We start from the raw sequence: 22,779 nt of genomic DNA on the forward strand, positions 1-22,779 counted from the left end.
ATGTCACCCCCACCACCCCTCCTCCTCCTCCTCTTCCTCCTCCTCCTCCTCCTCGTTATCATTATCATAACAAGAAAGGGTTTCTTTAGCGCCGAATTTTGTGCAGAGAGCAATCAAAGCTCACATACCAGTCCTGCACACCTTGATATAGAGGGATGGATTTGCTGTTGCATCCGTACTACCTTTTCTGTTTTCTGATTTTCTTTTTCTTTTCTTTTCCCCCCGTTTTTCTCTTCTTTTTTTTCAGGGGGCAAAAGAGACAATGAGGTTGATATGAAATTGTGTTTGGTAGTGGCAGAGAATCGCTGTGTATCAAAGGGTCGTTTCCTTCACTACTCAGTGTTTCGGAAGCGTTTATGTCGTTTCCTTGGAAACATGCCAGGAGCCAGATGGTGCGCAAGCGAGCGCGCGCGCGTGTGTGTGTGTTTATGTATAATTATATGTTAGTATATATATATTGTATGTGCGTGTATGCTCGTGTGTATGTGTGTGTGTGTGTGTGTGCGCGCGCGCATTTGTGTGTGTGTTTATGTGTTTGTATATAATTATATTGCTTGCGTGCGTGTGCGTGCACTGAACCTTTCAACGTGGCAAGGGCTGAAATAAAAAAGGGCAGCTGCTCTTTCTGTCCCCCCCCCGCCCCCCCCCCCTCCCCCCCTCCCCCCGACGCCCCCTCCTGTCTCGGAGTATCCGTGTGTGTATATAGCAGCCTACCGTTGTTTACCTGAAGCGCAAATATCGTTGGATCGTTTCCCCAGTTAAAGAGATGGCATCTAAGCTTTGGCCAGGTCAGAGACTGTATCAAGAAGAGCCCTTCTCTTGAGGGTCTGACTCCTCGGGGAATCGGTTTGGTCATTTCTGACGTTCAGCTTGTTGAACTTGTTCGTTCATTGTTGTTCATGTTTGTTTGTGGTTTGCGTATAGTCGGCCGTGGAGGAAATCATTTCAGGGTTTCAAGCACTGCCGCTGAAATCACCTTCAGCATTCTTCGACATGTATAATCATGTTATGCTCAGTTTCTGTCTGTGTGTCCTGGTGTCTGTGTGTGTGTGTGTTTGGCGGTGTGTGTGTGTGTGTGTGTGTGTGTGTGTGTGTGTGAGGCGGTGTGTATGTGTGTGTGTGTGTGGCGGTGTGTGTGAGAGAGAGAGAGAGAGAGAGTTGATGAAAGGGAATCCCAGAAGGTCCAGATCTGTTCAGACAGTGGTCAGCCATGTGTTGGCATGGCGACAGTTCATTTTATATTGTGTTCCCCAGTTCCTGATTTTCCGCAAGGCGTCAAGTGCGTGCTGCACGCGGGGGGCTTCCGTTTGACCATCTCACCCCACTGTCTAGACGCTCAGCTTGATTTGTTCCAGTCAAAACCGTGGATAAAGGGCGAGAGAGGGATTCTGACCCACTGAGACGCTCACGGTCACGGTCACTGTATTGACAGATGAGCGTCTTAACCATGCTGCCACCTTCCCCTTGTAAACAGTAATAAGATTTTGTGATCATCATCATCATCATCCTTGTCCCCTTTTGTCTCTCTTTGTCTCTGTGTGTCTGTCTGCGTGTTTGTCTGTCTGTCTGTCTCTCAGATGGAAGGATCAGCGTGAATATGTGACGTTTGCTGTGCTGGCAGTTTATTTATTAATCAATTTCTCTCCCTCTCTCTCTCTCCCTCTCTCTCTTTATATATATATATATATATATATATATATATATATATATATATATATCGCTCGCTCGCTCACTCTTTCGCAGTGATCTTATCTCAGTGGAGGATGCAGTTTTGTAGATGTGACCGTTTGTCTTTGTCTCTGTCTCTGTCTGGCTGTCTCTCTCTCTCTCTCTCTCTCTCTCTCTCTCTCTCTCTTTGTTATAGATGGTAGGATCAGCGTGAATATGTGCCTTTTGCTGTGGAGGCAGTTTATTTATTAATCAAGTTATCTATATATCTAGTTTTCTTTTTAGGGGAGGGACTGGGCAGATTGGGATGCGGCAATTGTCTTCGGGATAGCAGTTACAAGAGCAATTCGTCTGGCACTTCTAAAGGATAACGATCTATATTGGAGAGATCAAACGTCCTAGCTCTGGAGCGGACGGATTTATTTTAGGTTGTGTGTGTGTGTGAATGTGTCAGTCGGAGAGTATGTGTGCGTGTGTGTGTCTATGTGTGTTTGTGTGTGTGTGTGTGTGTGTGTGTGTGTGTATGGAGGTTCGTGGATGTTTGTGTGCGTGAGTTTGTATGTGTGTGTGCGTGTCTGTGCATGCGCGCGTGCGTTTGCATGCGTGGTTGTAGGTGTGTGTGTGTGTGTGTGTGTGTGATAGAGAGAGCGAGAGAGAGAGAAAGAAAGAGAGGAGGGAGCACAATAGAAAGAGGACGGGCGAGAAAAATGGAGTTTAAGAGACACAGAGAAGAAAACCATCCGATTAGTCTGGTTATCATAAACACACACACACACACACACACACACACACACACACACCAAAATAAGGAGAGGAGGGAAGAAGAAGGAGACGTAAATGTGGAATGCATGAACGCGTCTCACATGCATATTATGGACGGGATCGAAATTTGGAAAAAAAAATGACTCTCTTCCTGGTCTGGCAACGGCATTGGTTCATTTCGCATGCATAGGGTCTCCCCTCACAAGAGGGGAGATTAAAACACGGCCATTCAATTCATCTGTTGTTACGTTTTAGCGTATTAACATTATGATAAATGAGGCTGTTCAGGACAAATGGAAGCACCGTCTTTTTATTTCAGCATACGAACGAGAAAATCTTTAAGATATATTCTCCGTGATCAAAACGCCAGTCAACTTGATCATCCGTCAGACTGGCTGGTTGGTGGTGGTGTTCCCTTTCTGGAAAATATCATAGCGAAAATGGCATCATTCGGAATGAATGAAATCAATGACGAAGAGGGAACAGATGTTTGATCAAGACATTGTGTTTGAGATCATGGTAAGATTTTCTGACATACCGAACATGAAGGGCAAGGTTGATGAGGCCAATGAAATAGAGAGAGAGAGAGAGAGAGAGAGAGAGAGAGAAGGCCAGCTTTGATATGAAATTATGTGGTGAAAAGCATCATGCATATTAACTTAGTTTGTGTACCTGTCCGAGTGGATTTCTTCTGCAAACTTTGGCCAGTGCCACGTTTTCCAGTTCGCCAAGTGGTACTGCACACGGGACCTCGGTTTGTCGTCTCATCAGAACGACTACACTTCGCTCACTTTCAGATTCTCCAGTCAATTTTTTTTTTTTTTTTTCTTTTTTCTCTCCCTTGTACACAAGGTTATATTTTGACATTTCACGACATCAGTGTGATTCAACATTCACATAGCAAAACATTTGGTCCATGAATGATCATCGAAAAAATCATTAATTTGTTGAGATACAAGGGTTATTTTTCAATATGATAATACTTATAATAGTAATAATAACATGAAGAACAATAACAAATAATAAAGAACAAGAAAAAAGAAAATATTGACAGTGATACCAAATGTCATATCATGGCATGTATTCATGATGACATAGCTTCAATGAGCACCGGAGTTTTTCCAGTCCAACTTGGGAGGAAGGGAGCGCGCGGTTCGAACCCAGACCCGCACGGACACTGTGATTGGCAGACGAGCGTCTTAACCATTCTGCCACCTTCGTCCTAGAGGACACAAACCAGAAAGAAATATTAAGAACTAGAGTCTGAAAACTATTTCAGATAGCTTGCAAGTTCAAGAAATTGAACCGTTCGTGATATTCAAGAATCTTCCTGGTTCACTGGGATCTGCTGATGTTGGAAATAGCGTTCCCTTCAGTCAACGATGATCATGCATTCATAAGTTTCTAACAGGTTGTTGTGGTTTTTTGCATTTGAGGAGGATGTGTACATGGCTATCGGGGATTTGGAAGATTTAAGGGCGGTTGGAACAGCAAATGGGACACGTTTCAAAGTAGAGAGCGGCTGCGGCTCGGGAGAACCTCTTCGTGCATAATAATTTATTCATAGTGTGTGCAGTTGTTCTGTCATGCGATAAGAAGGGAAATATCATATCTAAAGATCCCTTAGTTTGCCGATAACACTTCTGAAAGTATTTCAGAATTGAAACTGAATTTTAAGGGAGTCTAAACATATTTGGTTTAAGAAACCTTTCACTGATCAAGTTATTTGAACACGACCACCCTCCCCTCCCCTCCCCTCAGAAAAAAAAAGAAAAATAGAAAAAGAAAAAAAAGATGTGTGCGTGCTTGCATCAGTTCTTGCACGTGCTGGCGAACGCACGAGCGCTTGAGAGAGAGAGGGAGAGGCACGGGGGGCTGGGGGGGGGGGGAAGTGAGGGTGAAGAGATGGGTGGTGGGGTGATGAAACATGTTTATCAGCACGTAGCCATTCCTTCCTTTCCACACAGGTCTGCCTCTTCCTCCCTCCCTCCCAATCTGTATCCCCATCAGCAATTTTATTATGGGCGTGTAAGTGAGACACGTAGAGAGTGAGTGTGTGTTCGTGCGTGCGTACGTGCGTGTGTGCACACGTGCCTAAGAGCAAACGTGATGTGCAGATGTGTCACAAAGTCGAAGTCAAACAGTTAGCTGTTCCGACAAGCAATCAGGTATACACACACACACACACACACACACACACACATATATATATATATATATATATATACACTCTTTTCAAAATGATGTGGCTTGTACCCGAGAGATAAGTGGGATCGATGGAAGGTATGGCGGTGTGAATCATGTCAACAGGGAAAGCCCCCACCTTGAGCATTGATGCATCACGTCAATAAAGACTACCATAGCCATCATCGTTGTTAACGGAAATGCCGGTGCATGAAGAAAGTCTGTGTATGTGGTGGTTTGCGAGATGGATCATACCAGCCTTTGATTTGTGGCTGCTCAAGGATGAGAACGTTCCCACAAAGCGGACAGATCGTTGTAAAGAATTCTCTAACAGACAACCGACAGGAAGGATAAGAATGAAGAGAAACACAGGGGTTTCAGAACTGACGGGCAACCAGCACTGAAGTGGCTCCTTTGTGGCTCAGCCAGACAATAAACATCGTCATTTGATCTGAAGAGCAATACAGAAGGCAGAAAGAGACTCAAAGACAGACAGAGAGAGGGGGAAGTGGAAAGAGAGGGGGTGAGGGGGAGTGGGAGGGAGGGAGAGAGAGTGAGGGGGGAGGGAGAGAGAGTGAGATGTTGAAACCTGGCTAACAAGCAATTTTTTTAAATCTATAAACAGTCGACTGTAATTGGATTCTATAAGGTTTGTAGGGCGCACACACATTCACACATACGTGCGCGTGCACACTCATCACACACATGCATCCACCTATCCCCCCGCGCATGCACGCACGCACTTACACACACACACACACACACACACACACACACACACACACACAGCACTGTACAATGCAGAAAAAAATAATTCTGAAAAACTGCAAAGTGAAAAACGTAATTCCGATAGACTGACACTGCCATTGAAAACAATAAGGCTTGTGTCACAAATGGATAAAAGCAGTTTCAGTCAACACAGTATCAGAACGTGCGTGTGTGTTTCTCTGTGTGTGTGTGTGCGTGTGTCTATGCGTGTGTGTGTGTGTGAGTCTCTGTGTGTGTCTGTGTGTGTTTGACGCTTGTTGTCTGACATGATCGCGTGCTTGACGTGCTGTTGCGGAGGTCAAGTTCCCCCATTAATTAACTGGAACACAGTCCCTCTCCAAGGGACTGAACGTCGTCCTTACTCGGCGCTTTCCACACAGCTCCTTGTTACAGACAGGGGGGACAGATCGATCTGGGTTGACTGGGATGATTGTGTGTGTGTGTGCGCGCGTGTGTGTGTGTGTTGTGTGTTTGTTGTGTTTGTGTGTGTGTGTGTTGTGTTGTGTTTGTGTGTGTGTTGTGTTTGGGTGGGTGTGTTAGCACTCGTGGGTGCAGTGTTTGCGTTTGTTAGACAGACACGTGGTGTGTGCGTGCAGTGTTGCACAAAGGCAGAACTTTGGGATGGACAGAGTGAAGGGAAGAGTATGGGTGCCAGGGGGTAAAGGAGGTGGAGGGCGGGGTGGCATTTAGGAGGGTGAGCAGGCTGATGTGTTTATTTGCACGTGGCTGTTTGAAGCCGCACAGCTCTGCTTTCTCTCTCCCGCTCTCCCGCCCTGATCTCTGTCCCCATCTTAACTTAACTGTGTGAGTGTGCCGTGCATTTAGAGGTGGGGGGCGGAGGGAGGGGGGCGGTATGCATGTGCGTGCGTGCATTTGTGTGTGAAAATTTACAGACAACTGCACTGTAATCAATGTCGAACAGTCGGTGGTCTGCTCTGCTCGAAATTTACTGATGTGGTGTGTGAAAACGTCATGTCCGGCGATGGAATGCATGGTGTCATTAATTTGTAGAAGGGAAACATTGTGTAAAATGTGTAGAACTGTAAGACTATTGCCAACAACACTAGCATTATCTCCACGAAGATACTGAGAGAGATTGAACTATAACGTGTTTGGTTGAGAAACAAAAACTAAAGGTCTTCCGTTTTTCGTAATATTTACGGATAAAAATGTCACATACTGTGTGAATGTTGGTTTGTTGTATTTTGGGTGTTTTTTGTTTTTCCCGATGTTCTTTCAAGATTTGCGTAACCAAACAGCAAGAGTGACTCAAACATAGGTGATGAAATTTTATTGATAGAAGGCTATAGCTCATATTTATGAAAAAGAAGTTATAGCCAAAAATAGTTGCATATGAAACCAGAAGTATCATTCACCTGTACTGGTTCCGCTGCCTGACAATGATTAAACTAAAACTATACTGTCTCGCTAAAGGGGAAAAGAAAGGCCGTATATATATATATATATATACCGCTCTAGGTTCCGCAGAATACCTTCATCAGTGGATGCCTTCAATAAACAAGATTTTAAATAAACACGGTCCCTGAATAAGCATGCTGCAGTGTATAACTGAACTGCCTGCAGAGATCCGTCACTTTAATCATAGCCTTTACATTTTTGTACACCACGGCAAAACTGAATATCTGACTTTTTTTCTGTCCTGTCAAATTCATTGTGTTTGTTACTGCCTGTACTTTTTTTCCCGATCCCCCAGGTCACCTTATGTGCAGACCTGGTTGTACCCGAACCTCCGTGGTGTGTATACGCACGCAGAAGATCACATACGCACGTTAAAGATCCTGTAACCCATGTCAGCGTTCAGTGGGTTATGGAAAACAAAAAAAGAACAAACCCGGCATTCCTACACTCGAAAACGGAGTACGGCTGCCTACATGGCAGGGTAAAAACGAGTCATACACGTACAAGCTCACTCGTGTACGTACGAGTTGCAGCTCACGAACGAAGAAGAAGAAGACGGAGACGAAGTTCTGTCACATTTTTCGGATAAAGTACCATCGACGTAGGCAATACTCCATTGGTATGTCTTCAAAGCGGAGATGATTCAGCACAGGGCACCGTAAAACAGACTGAAAGTCCCCACTCCTTTTCCCCGCCTCTATACATGGCCGTTGCTGCTTGTTCCGAGGGAGCACGAGACAGTGGCTTGTATCAGACACCACGTTGGGGAGAAAGATGGAGGCTGGCTTTATCAAGCGTTGCCGTTGGGAAGTGTTGATGTCAGTCTCCCTGGAGACCTAACATGCCAAGAGTCAGTTATCGATATGTGTGTATGTGTCTGTCTGTGTGTTTGTGCGAGTGTGCGCGTGCGTACATGTGTGTGTGTGTGTGTGTATATGTGTGCATCTACGTTTGCATGTATCTGTATGTGATCATGCACTTGCGCGCCTCTGTGTGTGTGGGTAGTGTGTGTGTGTGTGTGTTTGCGCGTGCGTGCGTATGACTACATTATTTTATCCAGCTTTTGTGCACCTCTTAGCGTTCAGAGCTAAATGGCATCAGATCTGAAGGCTGTTTATTCTCTTCAAAGAAAAAAAAAGGAAGAAAAAACAACAACAACAGTTTCAGTTTCAGTTTCAGTTGCTCAAGGAGGCGTCACTGCGCTCGGACAAACCATATACGCTACACCACATCTGCCAAGCAGATGCCTGACCAGCAGCGTAACCCAACGCGCTTAGTCAGGCCTTGAGAACAACAACAGACAACAGACAACCAATGAAGCAAGCCACAAACCAACAAAAAGCTGCCAGTGGCTGGGGGTGACAGATGTGATACGTACCAGAGCTGGCTGGGTGCGGGAGATGGGGTCTGGTGCGTGTTACACGAACAGCAAGTTGGATGGGTGGTGTCAAACACGTCATGGCTTGTTCCCTAAATAGTTCACGTTCTCAGGAACACATAATTATTTTGTTGTTGTTGCTGCTGCTGTTGTTGTTGTTGTTGTTGTTGTTATTGTTGTTGTTGTTGTTTGTTCTAGTGCCTCCTCCAACTATTATCGTTGTCCTTCATCATCTGTCTGATTATCATAGTTTTCATCATTCTGCTTCTCCTCCTCCTTGTTGTAGTTGATCTTCTTCGTCGTCCTCGTCCTCCTCTTCCTCCTCCTCTTCCCTCCTCCTCCTCCTCTTCCTCCTCTACCTCTTCTTCCTCCTCTACCTCTTCTTCCTCCTCCACCTTTTTTCTCATTAGGATTTTTTTCTTTTGTTCATTATTAACCCTGTTTGATCATGTTTTGTTCTGAAGTTATCGTTATTTTACAAGCATTTCCGCGTCCTTCAAAGATCAATAATTTTGACACGGGGCTGAAGTTTGCAACTTCTTCTTCTGCGTTCACTCGTATGCACACGAGTGGGCTTTTACGTGTATGACCGTTTTTACCCCCGCCATGTAGGCAGCCATACTCCGTTTTCGGGGGTGTGCATGCTGGGTATGTTCTTGTTTCCATAACTCACCGAACTCTGACATGGATTACAGGATCTTTAACGTGCGTATTTGATCTTCTGCTTGCATATACACACGAAGTGGGTTCAGGCACTAGCAGGTCTGCACATATGTTGACCTGGGAGATGATAAAAATCTCCACCCTTTACCCACCAGGCGCCGTCACCGTGATTCGAACCCGGGACCCTCAGATTGACAGTCCAACGCTTTAACCACTCGGCTATTGCGCCCGTCTGAAGTTTGCAACAAGTGGCACCACGGCTGACTGTGGCTGCAATTTTCACTTTCAGTTTCAGTCTCCCAAGGAGTCGTCACTGCATTCGGACAAACCCATACACGCTACACCACTTGTTCTAGGCAGAAGCCTGACCAGCAGCATAACCCAACGCGCTCAGTCAGGCCTTGAGTGCATTCATGTAACTTGTGTACCTGTCCGAGGGGATTTCTTCTACAGAATCCTGCTAGAGGACAACACTCTCGTTGCCATGGGTTCTTTTTCAGTGCGCAGAAGTGCGTGCCGCTCACGGGACCTCGGTTTATCGTCTCATCCCAACGACCAGACGCTCTGTTGGATTTTCCAGTCAAACTTGGAGGAAAGGGCAAGAGTGAGATTCGATCACAGGCCCTCACGGACTCTGGTCTGTATTGGCAGACGAGCAACTTAGCCATTCTGTCACTCTCCTCCTTGGCTGTGGCTGCAGTCTGCAACAAGTGACGTCGTCACCGCTGAGTGTGGCTGCAGTCTGCAACAAGTGACGTCGTCACCGCTGAGTGTGGCTGCAGTCTGCAACAAGTGACGTCATCACCGCTGAGTGTGGCTGCAGTCTGCAACAAGTGACGTCGTCACCGCTGAGTGTGGCTGCAGTCTGCAACAAGTGACGTCGTCACCGCTGAGTGTGGCTGCAGTCTGCAACAAGTGACGTCGTCACCGCTGAGTGTGGCTGCAGTCTGCAACAAGTGACGTCATCACCGCTGAGTGTGGCTGCAGTCTGCAACAAGTGACGCCATCACCGCTGAGTGTGGCTGCAGTCTGCAACAAGTTGAGTGTGGCTGCAGTCTGCAACAAGTTGAGTGTGGCTGCAGTCTGCAACAAGTGACGTCGTCACCGCTGAGTGTGGCTGCAGTCTGCAACAAGTGACGTCATCACCGCTGAGTGTGGCTGCAGTCTGCAACAAGTTGAGTGTGGCTGCAGTCTGCAACAAGTGACGTCGTCACCGCTGAGTGTGGCTGCAGTCTGCAACAAGTGACGTCGTCACCGCTGAGTGTGGCTGCAGTCTGCAACACGTGACGTCATCACCGCTGAGTGTGGCTGCAGTCTGCAACAAGTGACGTCGTCACCGCTGAGTGTGGCTGCAGTCTGCAACACGTGACGTCATCACCGCTGAGTGTGGCTGCAGTCTGCAACAAGTTGAGTGTGGCTGCAGTCTGCAACAAGTGACGTCGTCACCGCTGAGTGTGGCTGCAGTCTGCAACAAGTGACGTCATCACCGCTGAGTGTGGCTGCAGTCTGCAACAAGTTGAGTGTGGCTGCAGTCTGCAACAAGTGACGTCGTCACCGCTGAGTGTGGCTGCAGTCTGCAACAAGTGGCGTCATCACCGCTGAGTGTGGCTGCAGTCTGCAACAAGTGACGTCGTCACCACTGAGTGTGGCTGCAGTCTGCAACAAGTTGAGTGTGGCTGCAGTCTGCAACAAGTGACGTCGTCACCGCTGAGTGTGGCTGCAGTCTGCAACAAGTGGCGTCATCACCGCTGAGTGTGGCTGCAGTCTGCAACAAGTGACGTCACCGCTGAGTGTGGCTGCAGTCTGCAACAAGTGGCGTCATCACCGCTGAGTGTGGCTGCAGTCTGCAACACGTGACGTCATCACCGCTGAGTGTGGCTGCAGTCTGCAACAAGTTGAGTGAGGCTGCAGTCTGCAACAAGTGACGTCGTCACCGCTGAGTGTGGCTGCAGTCTGCAACAAGTGACGTCATCACCGCTGAGTGTGGCTGCAGTCTGCAACAAGTTGAGTGTGGCTGCAGTCTGCAACAAGTGACGTCGTCACCGCTGAGTGTGGCTGCAGTCTGCAACAAGTGGCGTCATCACCGCTGAGTGTGGCTGCAGTCTGCAACAAGTGACGTCGTCACCGCTGAGTGTGGCTGCAGTCTGCAACAAGTTGAGTGTGGCTGCAGTCTGCAACAAGTGACGTCGTCACCGCTGAGTGTGGCTGCAGTCTGCAACAAGTGACGTCGTCACCGCTGAGTGTGCTTGCAGTCTGCAACAAATGACGTCGTCACCGCTGAGTGTGGCTGCAGTCTGCAACAAGTGGCGTCATCACCGCTGAGTGTGGCTGCAGTCTGCAACACGTGACGTCATCACCGCTGAGTGTGGCTGCAGTCTGCAACAAGTTGAGTGTGGCTGCAGTCTGCAACAAGTGACGTCGTCACTGCTGAGTGTGGCTGCAGTCTGCAACACGTGACGTCATCACCGCTGAGTGTGGCTGCAGTCTGCAACAAGTTGAGTGTGGCTGCAGTCTGCAACAAGTGACGTCGTCACCGCTGAGTGTGGCTGCAGTCTGCAACAAGTGACGTCATCACCGCTGAGTGTGGCTGCAGTCTGCAACAAGTTGAGTGTGGCTGCAGTCTGCAACAAGTGACGTCGTCACCGCTGAGTGTGGCTGCAGTCTGCAACAAATGACATCACCACTGACTGTGTCTACTGTTTACAACAAATGACATCACCACTGACTGTGTCTACTGTTTGCAACAAATGACATCACCACTGACTGTGTCTACTGTTTACAACAAGTGACATCACCACTGACTGTCTACTGTTTACAACAAGTGACATCACCACTGACTGTGTCTACTGTTTACAACAAGTGACATCACCACTGTCTGTTGTTGCTGTTTACAACAAATGACAAACTGCTGACTGTGGCTGCCTTTTATTTATTATATTTATTCATTTCGACGACTTGCTACAGCGCATATTCTTCAAGCTCTATGCGCTTTACAATAGCACTAAAAGCATTCACTCCAACACCTCCACAAACATACACATACTATTTGAAACATACGTCAGAGAGGACAGTTAAAATTGGTCATGCCGTAAAATGAATCAAATAATAATTATATCAGATATAAAACAAGTTACATCACCACCGTCAAGAGTGCGGAGAGAGACTGACAGGGTATGGATATCGTCGCCACCTGGCTGTGGTTTCTAGCATTTCCACAACTTTTTCGCGACGTAGTCGGGGCGTCCAAAAGATCGATCAGCACAAAAGTGATCACCGTCAGTCCTAGTCAGTCAGTGTTGCAGCAAGAGGTCTGAGGGGGGAGTAACCAGGTGTTGGTGAGCGTGGCCCCGCGGCTGGTCGTCCACACAGCGCGGAGGAGTGGTAAACAGGTCACGGAACCGACGGTCGTGGAATGGCTTGATATCCGGTCGTTAAAGGTCTGGGTTGTTTGGGGGCCTCGTAGGTGGCGGGAGGGGGGAAGGGGGGGGGGGGGGGGGGGGGGCAGGGCAGGGGGAGGGGGGGGTGCATGGCGTGTCACTGATCAGGATCAGGTCGTCCAATCGATGATCAGGGCACAAACTGTCTGACTCTGTTGTTACTGTTTGTCTGTCTGTCTGTCTGTCTGTCTGTTGCAAAAGGGTCTGAGTTTAGGAGGGTGGGGGTGGGGGGTCCATGGCGCGTCACTCATCAAAATGAGGTTATCCAATTGATGGTCAAGGCACAGATTGTCTGACTCTCTTGTTACTGTCTACCTGTCTGTCTGTCTGTCTGTTGCGAAAGGGTCTGTTTTTTGTGTGTGTTTTTTTTGTTTGTTTTGTTTTTGTTTTGTTTTTTGGAGGGGGGGGGGGGGTCCATGGCGCATCACTGATCAAGATCAGGTTGTTCAATCGATTAACAGGGGCACAGGTTGTCTGACTTTGTTGTAACTGTCTGTCTGTCTGTCTCTCTTTCTGCCTGTCTGTCTGTCTGACTGTGTGCCTGTCTGTCTATCTGTCTGTCTGACTGTCTACCTATCTGTCTGTCTGTCTGTCTGTCTGTCTGTCTGTCTTTTGCAAAACAAGGGTCTGGTGTTTTTAGGGCCATGTTGCGTCACTGATCAAGATCAGGTTGTCCAATCGATGATCACAGCACAGTTGTCCGCCTGTATGGCTGTCTGACTGTTGTCTGTCTGTCTCTGTTGTCTGCCTGTATGGCTGTCTGTCTCTGTTGTCTGTCTGTCTCTGTTGTCTGCCTGTATGGCTGTCTGTCTCTGTTGTCTGCCTGTATGTCTGTCTGACTCTGTTGTCTGCCTGTATGTCTGTCTGTCTCTGTTGTCTGCCTGTATGGATGTCTGACTGTTGTCTGTCTGTATGTCTGTCTGTCTCTGTTGTCTGCCTGTATGGCTGTCTGACTCTGTTGTCTGTCTGTATGTCTGTCTGTCTCTGTTGTCTGTCTGTCTCTGTTGTCTGCCTGTATGGCTGTCTGACTCTGTTGTCTGCCTGTATGGCTGTCTGACTCTGTTGTATGGCTGTCTGACTCTGTTGTCTGTCTGTATGGCTGTCTGTCTCTGTTGTCTGCCTGTATGGCTGTCTGTCTCTGTTGTCTGCCTGTATGGCTGTCTGACTCTGTTGTCTGCCTGTATGGCTGTCTGTCTCTGTTGTCTGCCTGTATGGCTGTCTGACTCTGTTGTATGGCTGTCTGACTCTGTTGTCTGCCTGTATGGCTGTCTGTCTCTGTTGTCTGCCTGTATGTCTGTCTGCCTGCCTGTATGTCTGTCTGTCTCTGTTGTCTGCCTGTATGGCTGTCTGACTGTTGTCTGTCTGTATGTCTGTCTGTCCTTTGCAAACTGTTGTTGTGGCTGGCTCCCTCAGCTTATTGTTGGGTGATGGTGATGGTGTCACAGTTTGTTTGTTTGACAGCATCATTGATAATGATAATAATGATAATAATGACATCTCTTCAGCACTGCTACGTTACCTTAACTCCTTCCATACGAACGGCTTCTTCTTCTTCTTCTTCTTCTGCGTTCCCCGTGATCATGGATACGAACGGCGAAAGAGAGGACGTTAATAGCGTTTCACACCAATTACCACCATCAAAATATTGCAAGCGGAAGGCTCTTATACGGAAGACGTGAATGTTGACAAAGATACCACAATTCTGACGACGGAAGCTAAAGGCTGGGTCATTCAGACACCCACTGGACATCCGAGGGGTCTGTGTAGAGGAGAAGAGAGGACTGGCCGTACTGAGTGAGTTAAAGTCACCACCATGACATGATCTCATCACTTCACTTTCATCCACTTACCACCCCTCCCCTCCCACCACCACCCCCAATCCCTCCACCTCCCCCTCACCCCCCAACCATTTCATTAACGTTTCACGCCCCAGGCCCTCCCACCTATCTCCTAACTCGCCCGCTACATTCCCTCCACACCTCCTACCTTCTTTCTCCTCCTCTTTTTTTTCTAGCGCCAGCTCCCCTCCGTCTCCCCCACCTTCATCAGTGGCGCGTGCGTAACTACAGAGTGTCTGAGAAGCGTGATAAGAGATATGAGGTGGGGGTGGGGGATGGGGGGGTCCATTTCTGGCGCCAGCATCACATTGATTTCTTTTCCTCATCGCCTGGCCATCTTTCATTCTCCGCTGCTGATTTCGGTGGTAGGTCTGCTTCAGTGTTGGCATGGGTGGTGAGAGTCTTTGCTTCTACCTATCTCGGCCTTTTATTGTGTGGCAGATTTCATCACCCAGCCTCTCGTTTCATGCAGGGAAGTCCTGACCAGTGCTATGTGGTAAAACAAGATACTTTGTTATCCTGTCTGCCTGCCTGTCAGCCTGTCTGTATGTCTCTGTTCTCTCTCTCTCTGTCTGTCTTTCTCTCTTCTCGCTGCGTGATCACCATATTGTGTACTTTTGATCTCTTTCTAGGGGCCGGAGGCCTGGAGATTAAAGTTTTATTCTTGTTCTTGTTCTCTCTCTCTCTCCTTCCCCCCCCCTCTCTCTCTCTGTCTGTCTGTCTGTTGCCGGTAATATTTATGCTTGTATCGATGTTTTTTTAACATAATTTTGAAAAATTACATACGTGATGTTATTATGATTTTTGTATTGTGTGTTTGTTATGCTTCTTATTCAAAGAGAAGATGGAAACACGCCGTATGTGCTTATTCCTATTTTACTCCAATAAATAAGATCGTTCTTATGTTCATTCTCTCTCTCTCTCTCTCTCTCTCTCTCTCTCTCTCTCTCTCTCTCTCTCTCTCTCTCTCTCTCTCTCTTTCTCCCTCTCTCTCTCTCTCTTTATTTTTCCCTTTCTTCTCTATTTCCATCATACACACACATGCATAAATACACACATACAAACACACACAACATACACACACTCACACATACAAACACACACAACACACACACACACACACAAACACACACACACAAACACACACACACCAACGCACAGTGACACACAGCATGGCGGACTGGGTTTCATTTTATTTCATTGTTGTTGTTTGTTGTGTGTGTGGTTTTTTGTGTGTTTTTTTCTTTGGTGGAGTGTCTATATTCGGTATCAGCTGCTGCTGAAAGAGAAAATCACCTTTATTCTCCAAAATCAATGAAATGATACATGACATGCTCACACAGAAATCTAAAATCGATTTGCAGCTTCCTTCAGCAGAAATAGATTCTTTGAAGATGCACCGCTCACGGCTTTGGGCACGAAAAGCTATGTGCCTGAGTAGATACATACATATATATATATATATATATATATATATAGAGAGAGAGAGAGAGAGAGAGAGAGAGAGAGAGAGAGACTAGCAGACACGTACGTACGTGAAAGGAAAAACAAGAAGGTATGGCAATCCAATACAGTGCACACATGCAGTCAGTTAAAGAAAACACAACACACACACACACACACACACACACACACACACACACACACACACCACACACACACACACACACACACACACACACACACACACACACACACACACACACACACACGCCACACACACACACTCACACACACACACACACACACACACACACACACACACAGCCATCAAGCTGCTGGCAGGAAGGGATGAGGTGGCACTGTTGGTGTGCTCAATCAAAGCAAATCAAATCTGGCGGCGACCAGAAAGCATTGCCTGGTGTAGTGACCTGGATGGCACAGCCTACATATGATATGATATATATATATATTTTTTTTCCTGTTCAGTTTACTTTGCCGATTCATGGAAAGGGGTGGCCGCTGGGCGAGGGGGAGGTGGGAAGGGTGGGGGGAAGGGGGGTTGTGGGGGGTAACAGTTATCGACATCAAAGATTGAAAATCCCAAGAGACGGCTCGTGGCATCAGCCCCAGACTGCAGCTGACTGGACTTTTCGTTATCTGCGACGTGGGAATTGTGTGTGTGTGTGTGTGTGTGTCTGTCTGTATTATGTTGTGTTGTGTTGTGTTGTGTTGCGTTGTGCTGGGCTGTGCTGTGCTGTGCCGTGTTGTTGTGTTAAGAAAGGAGACAGAGAAATAAACAGAAAGTGAGAAGGAGTGGGCTGTGTGTGTGTGTGTGTGTGTGTGTGTGTGTGTGTGATCTGTATCAATCTGTTTTAATCGCGTACTATGGTGCAGTGTATTTGTTTTTTTTTATCTGTTTCTACAGACGTGTTTGTGTATCTGTATAAGCCAGTGTGTATATGTGCGCACAGGCTCACAAGCACGCGCACGCGTTTGCAAAGAAATAGTCTTCAGTGATTCTTGTGGGAATCTAACGAAAACAACCCTAAAATCGATTTTTAGATTGCCGCTCTATACCCATATGTCATTTCACTGTCTCTCATGAGCAACATTGATTTTTCTTCGTGCAGTTGAAGTAGGAAAACGGAAACTTCACCATCGCTATAAAAAATAAAAACCCGAGAAAATAAAGGGGAAAAAAGAAAGAAAAAAAAAAGAAACCTTCTCACAGTCTTATCTCGTATCATCCGCATCTGTTTTACCATCTGTGGATGAGTGCTTGTATGTCTGAGTAACGTTCTTTTTTTCTGATTTTCTGTCTCTCAAACTCACTTGGCGTAGTGTGCGTGTTTAAAAGCATATATATATATATATATATATGTATGGGGGTATGTATGTATGTATGTATGTATATCCATGTGTGTGTATGTGTGAAGGAGAGAGAGAGAGAGAGAGAGAGATAGAGAGAGAGAGAGACTGACAGACAGACAGGCAGACAGACAATGAACAGACTGCACTGCATAAACAAGAAAGAGTGGTCGAGATTGGCCACGCAGAAATGGGCCAATGGCGACGCCACACCAGTGCAGAGCCAGACCCACAAAAATCAGTGAAAAATGAAAGACGGCCCGGGGTGTAGGTGGGAGGGGGGGGGAGATGGGGAGGAGAGATAACGGAGGGACTGAGGGAGGGAGGGGAATCAATACAGGTCTGACGCCATAGACCACCCCCACCTCCACCCACACCCACACATCCCCACCACTCACACTCCACACACACTCTGTAGTTACACACGCGCCACGGATGAAGGTGGAGGAGAGGGATGAGGCGTGGTAGGAAGAGGAGGAGGAGGAGGGAGATGGACGTAGCAGGGGCGAGCGAGTTAGGAGACACGTCGGTGGGTCTGGGTCGTGAAGGGTTAATGACTGGGCTGGGAGTTGAAGGGGTGGGGGTAGGGTAGGGGCGGGGCGGGTGGGTGAGGAGATCATGTCATGGTGACCTTAACGCGCCACGTCGGATGAGGCAGCTGTGTCGACGTCAGTCATGCCACCACAAAGGCAGTGACGTCACAAACGCAGTGTGGCGCCATCAGCACATGCAATAATTATAAGCATCAGCAGAAGCGACAACAGGAACAATCATGTGCCCGTATGCACAGACACATACTCGTACATGCGTGCGCGCGCGCACACAAATATATTCACACGTGCACAAGCGTGCGCGCACGGACGCGCACGCACACACACACACACACACACACACACACACACACACACAGATGAAGAGAGGCGTAGGGCAAATAAGGGTGTGTGAGAGAAAGAGACACAGATGATGTAAAAAGAGAAACACAGAATCAGTCAGTCAAGAGAGAGTGCGCGTGGGCGTGGAGGATGAGAGAGAGAGAGATTCATACAGACAGAATCAGTGACAGAGGGCAGACAGTTTGCCACATGTCCTGACCGTCGATAGAACAAACCAACTGCAACTGCAGCGGAAAAAAACAAGCAAAAACAGAAAACAAAAAAAACAAACAAACAAAACAAAACAAAAAAGCATGATGGATATCACGTCCTTCCATGAAAATACCATCCACTGGCATGTTGAAACTGAACTGCAGGGTTGTGAGCACAGTATAACCTTTAAGCTTGTTGGTGCCCTTTGTCTTTGTTTGCATTGTAATCATGTGTACTGCTGAACAATTACAGATATAAAGCGCATAGAGCTTCAAGAATATGCGCTATAGCAAGAAGTCTTTATAATTCTTTCTTAAATTTCAACCAAAAACCCACCATTTTCCAATTTGTTTATTACAACTCCAAGCAATCCACAACGGGGTCAAGATCGTAAAAAAAAAAATTTAAAATCTTGCAACTTCTTCAAACCATCAACAGAAGAACAATGTCTGTCAGCGTGACAGGAAGTACGATCAGCTTGTCAAAAAAGATCGATATTTTTGTCTGCCTGTACTGTGCAAAGCATACCGCGTGTTCGTGAAAATTCCGCAACCACCCTGCAACAGACCCGGCCAGATGGAAACGATCGATGCTCTGTCGCTCTCTGTCCTCTCACATCATCGTCATCATCGTCTTCATCATCATCATCATCGTTGTTGTTGCTTACAGCTCAGCCCTCCAAGCAGGGCTATATCAGGGCCAGCAGAAAACATTGTAACTCTATCAATATCGATCTGTAAAATCGGAGGGGAGGACGGCGGGGTGCGGGGGGTGGGGTGTGTGATAAATATACGGAAAGGAAAATTATAGCACATGCACAATCGTACACATAATCCGAGGACACGCCTTTAACGCAGACATCAGCCGCATTCATACCGAGCTCCAGTGGGACACTGGTGACGCACTTTCCATCATGTCCCGAGTCTGCTTATGTGGGATGTAAAGGGGAAACGAAAACAAAAACAGCAACAACAAAAATCCCCCAACATAATCATGGTCAGTTGTTTCCACTTACCGAAGTGTTTGATAGATGTAGTATACTGAAACACTTTGTGTTGATGACTTATAAAGCAAATATTCGTTATAAAGTGCTGGAAATCATCATCAACACAAGACGAAGGAGGGGGGTGGAGGAGGAGGAGGAGACGAAGAAGAAGAGAAGAAGAAGGAGGAGGAGACGAAGAAGAAGAGAAGAAGAAGGAGGAGGAGGAGGAGACGAAGAAGAAGAGAAGAAGAAGGAGGAGGAGGATGAGACGAAGAAGAAGAGAAGAAGAAGAAGGAGGAGGAGGAGACGAAGAAGAAGAGAAGAAGAAGAAGGAGGAGGAGGAGACGAAGAAGAAGAGAAGAAGAAGAAGGAGGAGGAGGAGACGAAGAAGAAGAGAAGAAGAAGAAGGAGGAGGAGGAGACGAAGAAGAAGAGAAGAAGAAGAAGGAGGAGGAGGAGACGAAGAAGAAGGAGGAGGAGGAGACAAAAAAAAAGAATACGAATGAGGGGGGTGGATGAGGAGGAGAAGGAGAAGGAGGAGGAAGAGGAGGTTGAGAAGAAGGAGGAGGAGGAGGAGGAGACAAAAAAAGAAGACGAAGGAGGAGGAGGAGGAGGAAGAAGAGGAGGAGGAGAAGAAGGAGGAGGAGGAGACCAAAAAAAATAAGAAGACGAAGGAGGAGGAGGAGAAGAAGAAGGAGGAGGAGGAGGAGACAAAAAAAGAAGAAGAAGAAGACGAAGGAGGAGGAGGGGAGGGGGAGGGAGATGGGAAGCGCTGGGGAAGAATGGTAAAATGACAACAATAACAGCGGGAGCTGTGGCAGCAAGAAAAGGCAACAGCCACAAACCTGTTTCACAGCACGGCTGTTTGGAAGAATAAAACAACGATGTTCGAGACGCCATCCCAGGAACCTTGTTGTTTATTATCCAAGTGGACAGAGGGACACACACACCAAGACGGACAGCTCATTGTCAACTTGCAACCGTCCCACCAATATTAAAATAACTGAAAGGATGGTACTGTTTGGCATTGCTCAAAGTGTACTCACTGATACAGTTTTCGATCTGTATATTTATAAACGTAAATTTGACAAATGCATGCCTAACTTAGCAGTTTTTGAAAGATACATTTCCTGGCGTTATAAAATAGAAGAACACAATGCAAGAATACAATCCAACATCGAAGACTTCAAAGCAAAGTTGTTGTCTTACAAGACGTTAATTTCAGACGTTTTGTAAATGTGCAAAAGAGTGGAATGTGCTGATACATGCCAGTCATTATTATCATTAATTCTGTAATGACAGATGACGGGCGCAATAGCCGAGTGGTCAAAGCGTTGGACTGTCAATCTGAGGGTCCCGGGTTCGAATCACGGTGACGGCGCCTGGTGGATGAAGGTTGGAGATTTTTATGATCTCCCAGGTCAACATATGGGCAGACCTGCTAGTGCCTGAACCCCCTTCGTGTGTATATGCAAGCAGAAGATCAAATACGCACGTTAAAGATCCTGTAATCCATGTCAGCGTTCGGTGGGTTATGGAAACAAGAACATACCTAGCATGCAACCCCCGAAAACGGAGTATGGCTGCCTACATGGCGGGGTAAAAACGGTCATACACGTAAAAGCCCATTCGTGTGCATACAAGTGAACGTGGGATTGCAGCCCACGAACGCAGAAGAAGAAGAAGTAATGACTGATAATTAGTTGGTTTTGTGTGTGTGTGTGTTGTTGTTGTTGTTGTTTTTGTTACTTCAAAAGTCCCATTGTCTCTCACGGTCCTTGGGCCACTGTATTCATACCCACTCACAAAGTCAAGGGCTCGGCATAGGAGTTTACAAGGCTCAGTTCTCTGCTTCTTCCGCCGGTCTAACCTTCTACCCCCCCCCCCTCCTCCACCCCATGCTTCCCCCCTCCCCCTCCCCCCCCCGTCCCGTGATGACGGGACAGACAGGAGTGACAGACAAGGCGGTGAACCAAATCAAATCATGGTGGTGCTCAGAGCCTCGCTGACCATCAGGGCCATCTCAAGGCTATCTACACGTTAGCATCTATTTCAATTCAAGAGTTAAAAAAAAGTATAATAAAAAAAAATTAAAACAACTTATCACTGCTTCAATCATTTCACTCAAGAAGTTTGGGTTTTTTTTAATTAAAAAAAATTCCAGAATTTGAAACATTCAAATCTGATAAAGAAATTGTATGTGGTGGATATATAATACAATACAATGCAATGCAATATAATGCAATGCAATATAATCCAATACAATATGATGCAATACAATGCCACATGATACAGTAATACAATATGATGCAATACAATGCCACATAATGCAGTAATACAATATGATGCAATACAATGCCACATAATACAGTAATACAATATGATGCAATACAATGCCACATAATACAGTAATACAATATGATGCAATACAATGCCACATGATACAGTAATACAATATGCTATATGGTGCAATACAATGCCACATGATACAGTAATACAATATGATGCAATACAATGCCACATGATACAGTAATACAATATGCTATATGGTGCAATACAATGCCACATGATACAGTAATACAATATGATGCAATACAATGCCACATAATACAGTAATACAATATGCTATATGATGCAATACAATGCCACATAATACAGTAATACAATATGATGCAATACAATGCCACATGATACAGTTTCAACTTCTCATGGAGGTGTCACTGCGTTCAGACAAACCCATATACGCTACACCACATCTGCTAGCCAGATGCCTGACAGCAGCATAACCCAACGCGCTTGTCAGGCGCTTTCGCCAAGTGCGTGCTGCACACGGGACCTCGGTTTATCGTCTCATCCGAATGACTAGTCGCTCAGTTTGATTTTCCAGTCAAACGTGGGAGGAAGGGCGAGCGCGGGGAACTGAACCCCGACCCTCACGGGCACTGTATCGGCAGATGAGCGTCTTAACCACTCTGCCAACCTCCTCCACAATACAATACCATACCATACAATACTCTTCGTCTTCGTCTTCGGTCATGGGCTGTAATTCCCGCGTTCACTCGTATGTTCGCGAGTGGGCTTTTACGTGTATGACCTTTTTAATTTTTTTTTTACCCCGCCATGTAGGCAGCCATACTCCGTTTTCGGGGGTTCAATACAATACAGTACAATGCAATGCAATACAATACAATACAATGTGATACAATGCGATCCTATCTAATACAATACAATGCAATGCAATGCAATGCAAATACATTACAATGCAATACAATACAATGCAATGCAATACAACACAATACAATAGCAATGCAGTGCAACACAACACAACACAATACAATACAATACAATACAATACAGTACAATATAATACAATACAACACAACGCACTGTGTTTCAGAGTACGTGACTCCCAGGGCATCCAGGAGTTATGACCTTGGCGCGGCCCAGCCCCCTTAGAGTGTTAAGGAGTTTAGGGCCGAAACAATTGACTGAGAGGGGGCTTCTCCTCTGAAGACCTTGTACTGTCCAGCTCTCCCTGGAGTTTCTTATCACCAACACAATACAATACAATACAATACAATACAATACAATATGTTCCAGGGTACGTGAAGAACATGCACAAGCCGAACAACGAGCTGGTGCTGGCCCACTGCCCGGAGACCTTCGCCAACGTCACTATGATGAGTGAGTTGTTATCATCCTGCATATCGTCCTCCCGCTCCTCCTCCTCCTCCTCCTCCTCTCCTCCTCCTCCCCCTCCTCGTCTTTATAACGATTGTCTT

General features: G+C 46.6%; 1 protein-coding gene across 3 annotated transcripts in view; it reads left to right on the forward strand.

Annotated features, from left to right (window-relative positions):
* The window catches only part of LOC143284999 (universal stress protein YxiE-like), a 65,275-nt gene that overhangs the window by 14,169 nt on the left and 28,327 nt on the right, over positions 1-22,779 (forward strand). For all 3 annotated transcript variants that reach the window (XM_076592165.1, XM_076592167.1, XM_076592166.1), the window contains exon 3: positions 22,598-22,681. In XM_076592165.1, the coding sequence (XP_076448280.1) occupies positions 22,598-22,681 (84 nt within the window). The remainder of the gene's footprint in view (positions 1-22,597; positions 22,682-22,779) is intronic.

The sequence above is a fragment of the Babylonia areolata genome, chromosome 8 (assembly GCF_041734735.1).
Source record: "Babylonia areolata isolate BAREFJ2019XMU chromosome 8, ASM4173473v1, whole genome shotgun sequence".
Classification (NCBI taxonomy): Eukaryota; Metazoa; Mollusca; class Gastropoda; order Neogastropoda; family Buccinidae; genus Babylonia; species Babylonia areolata.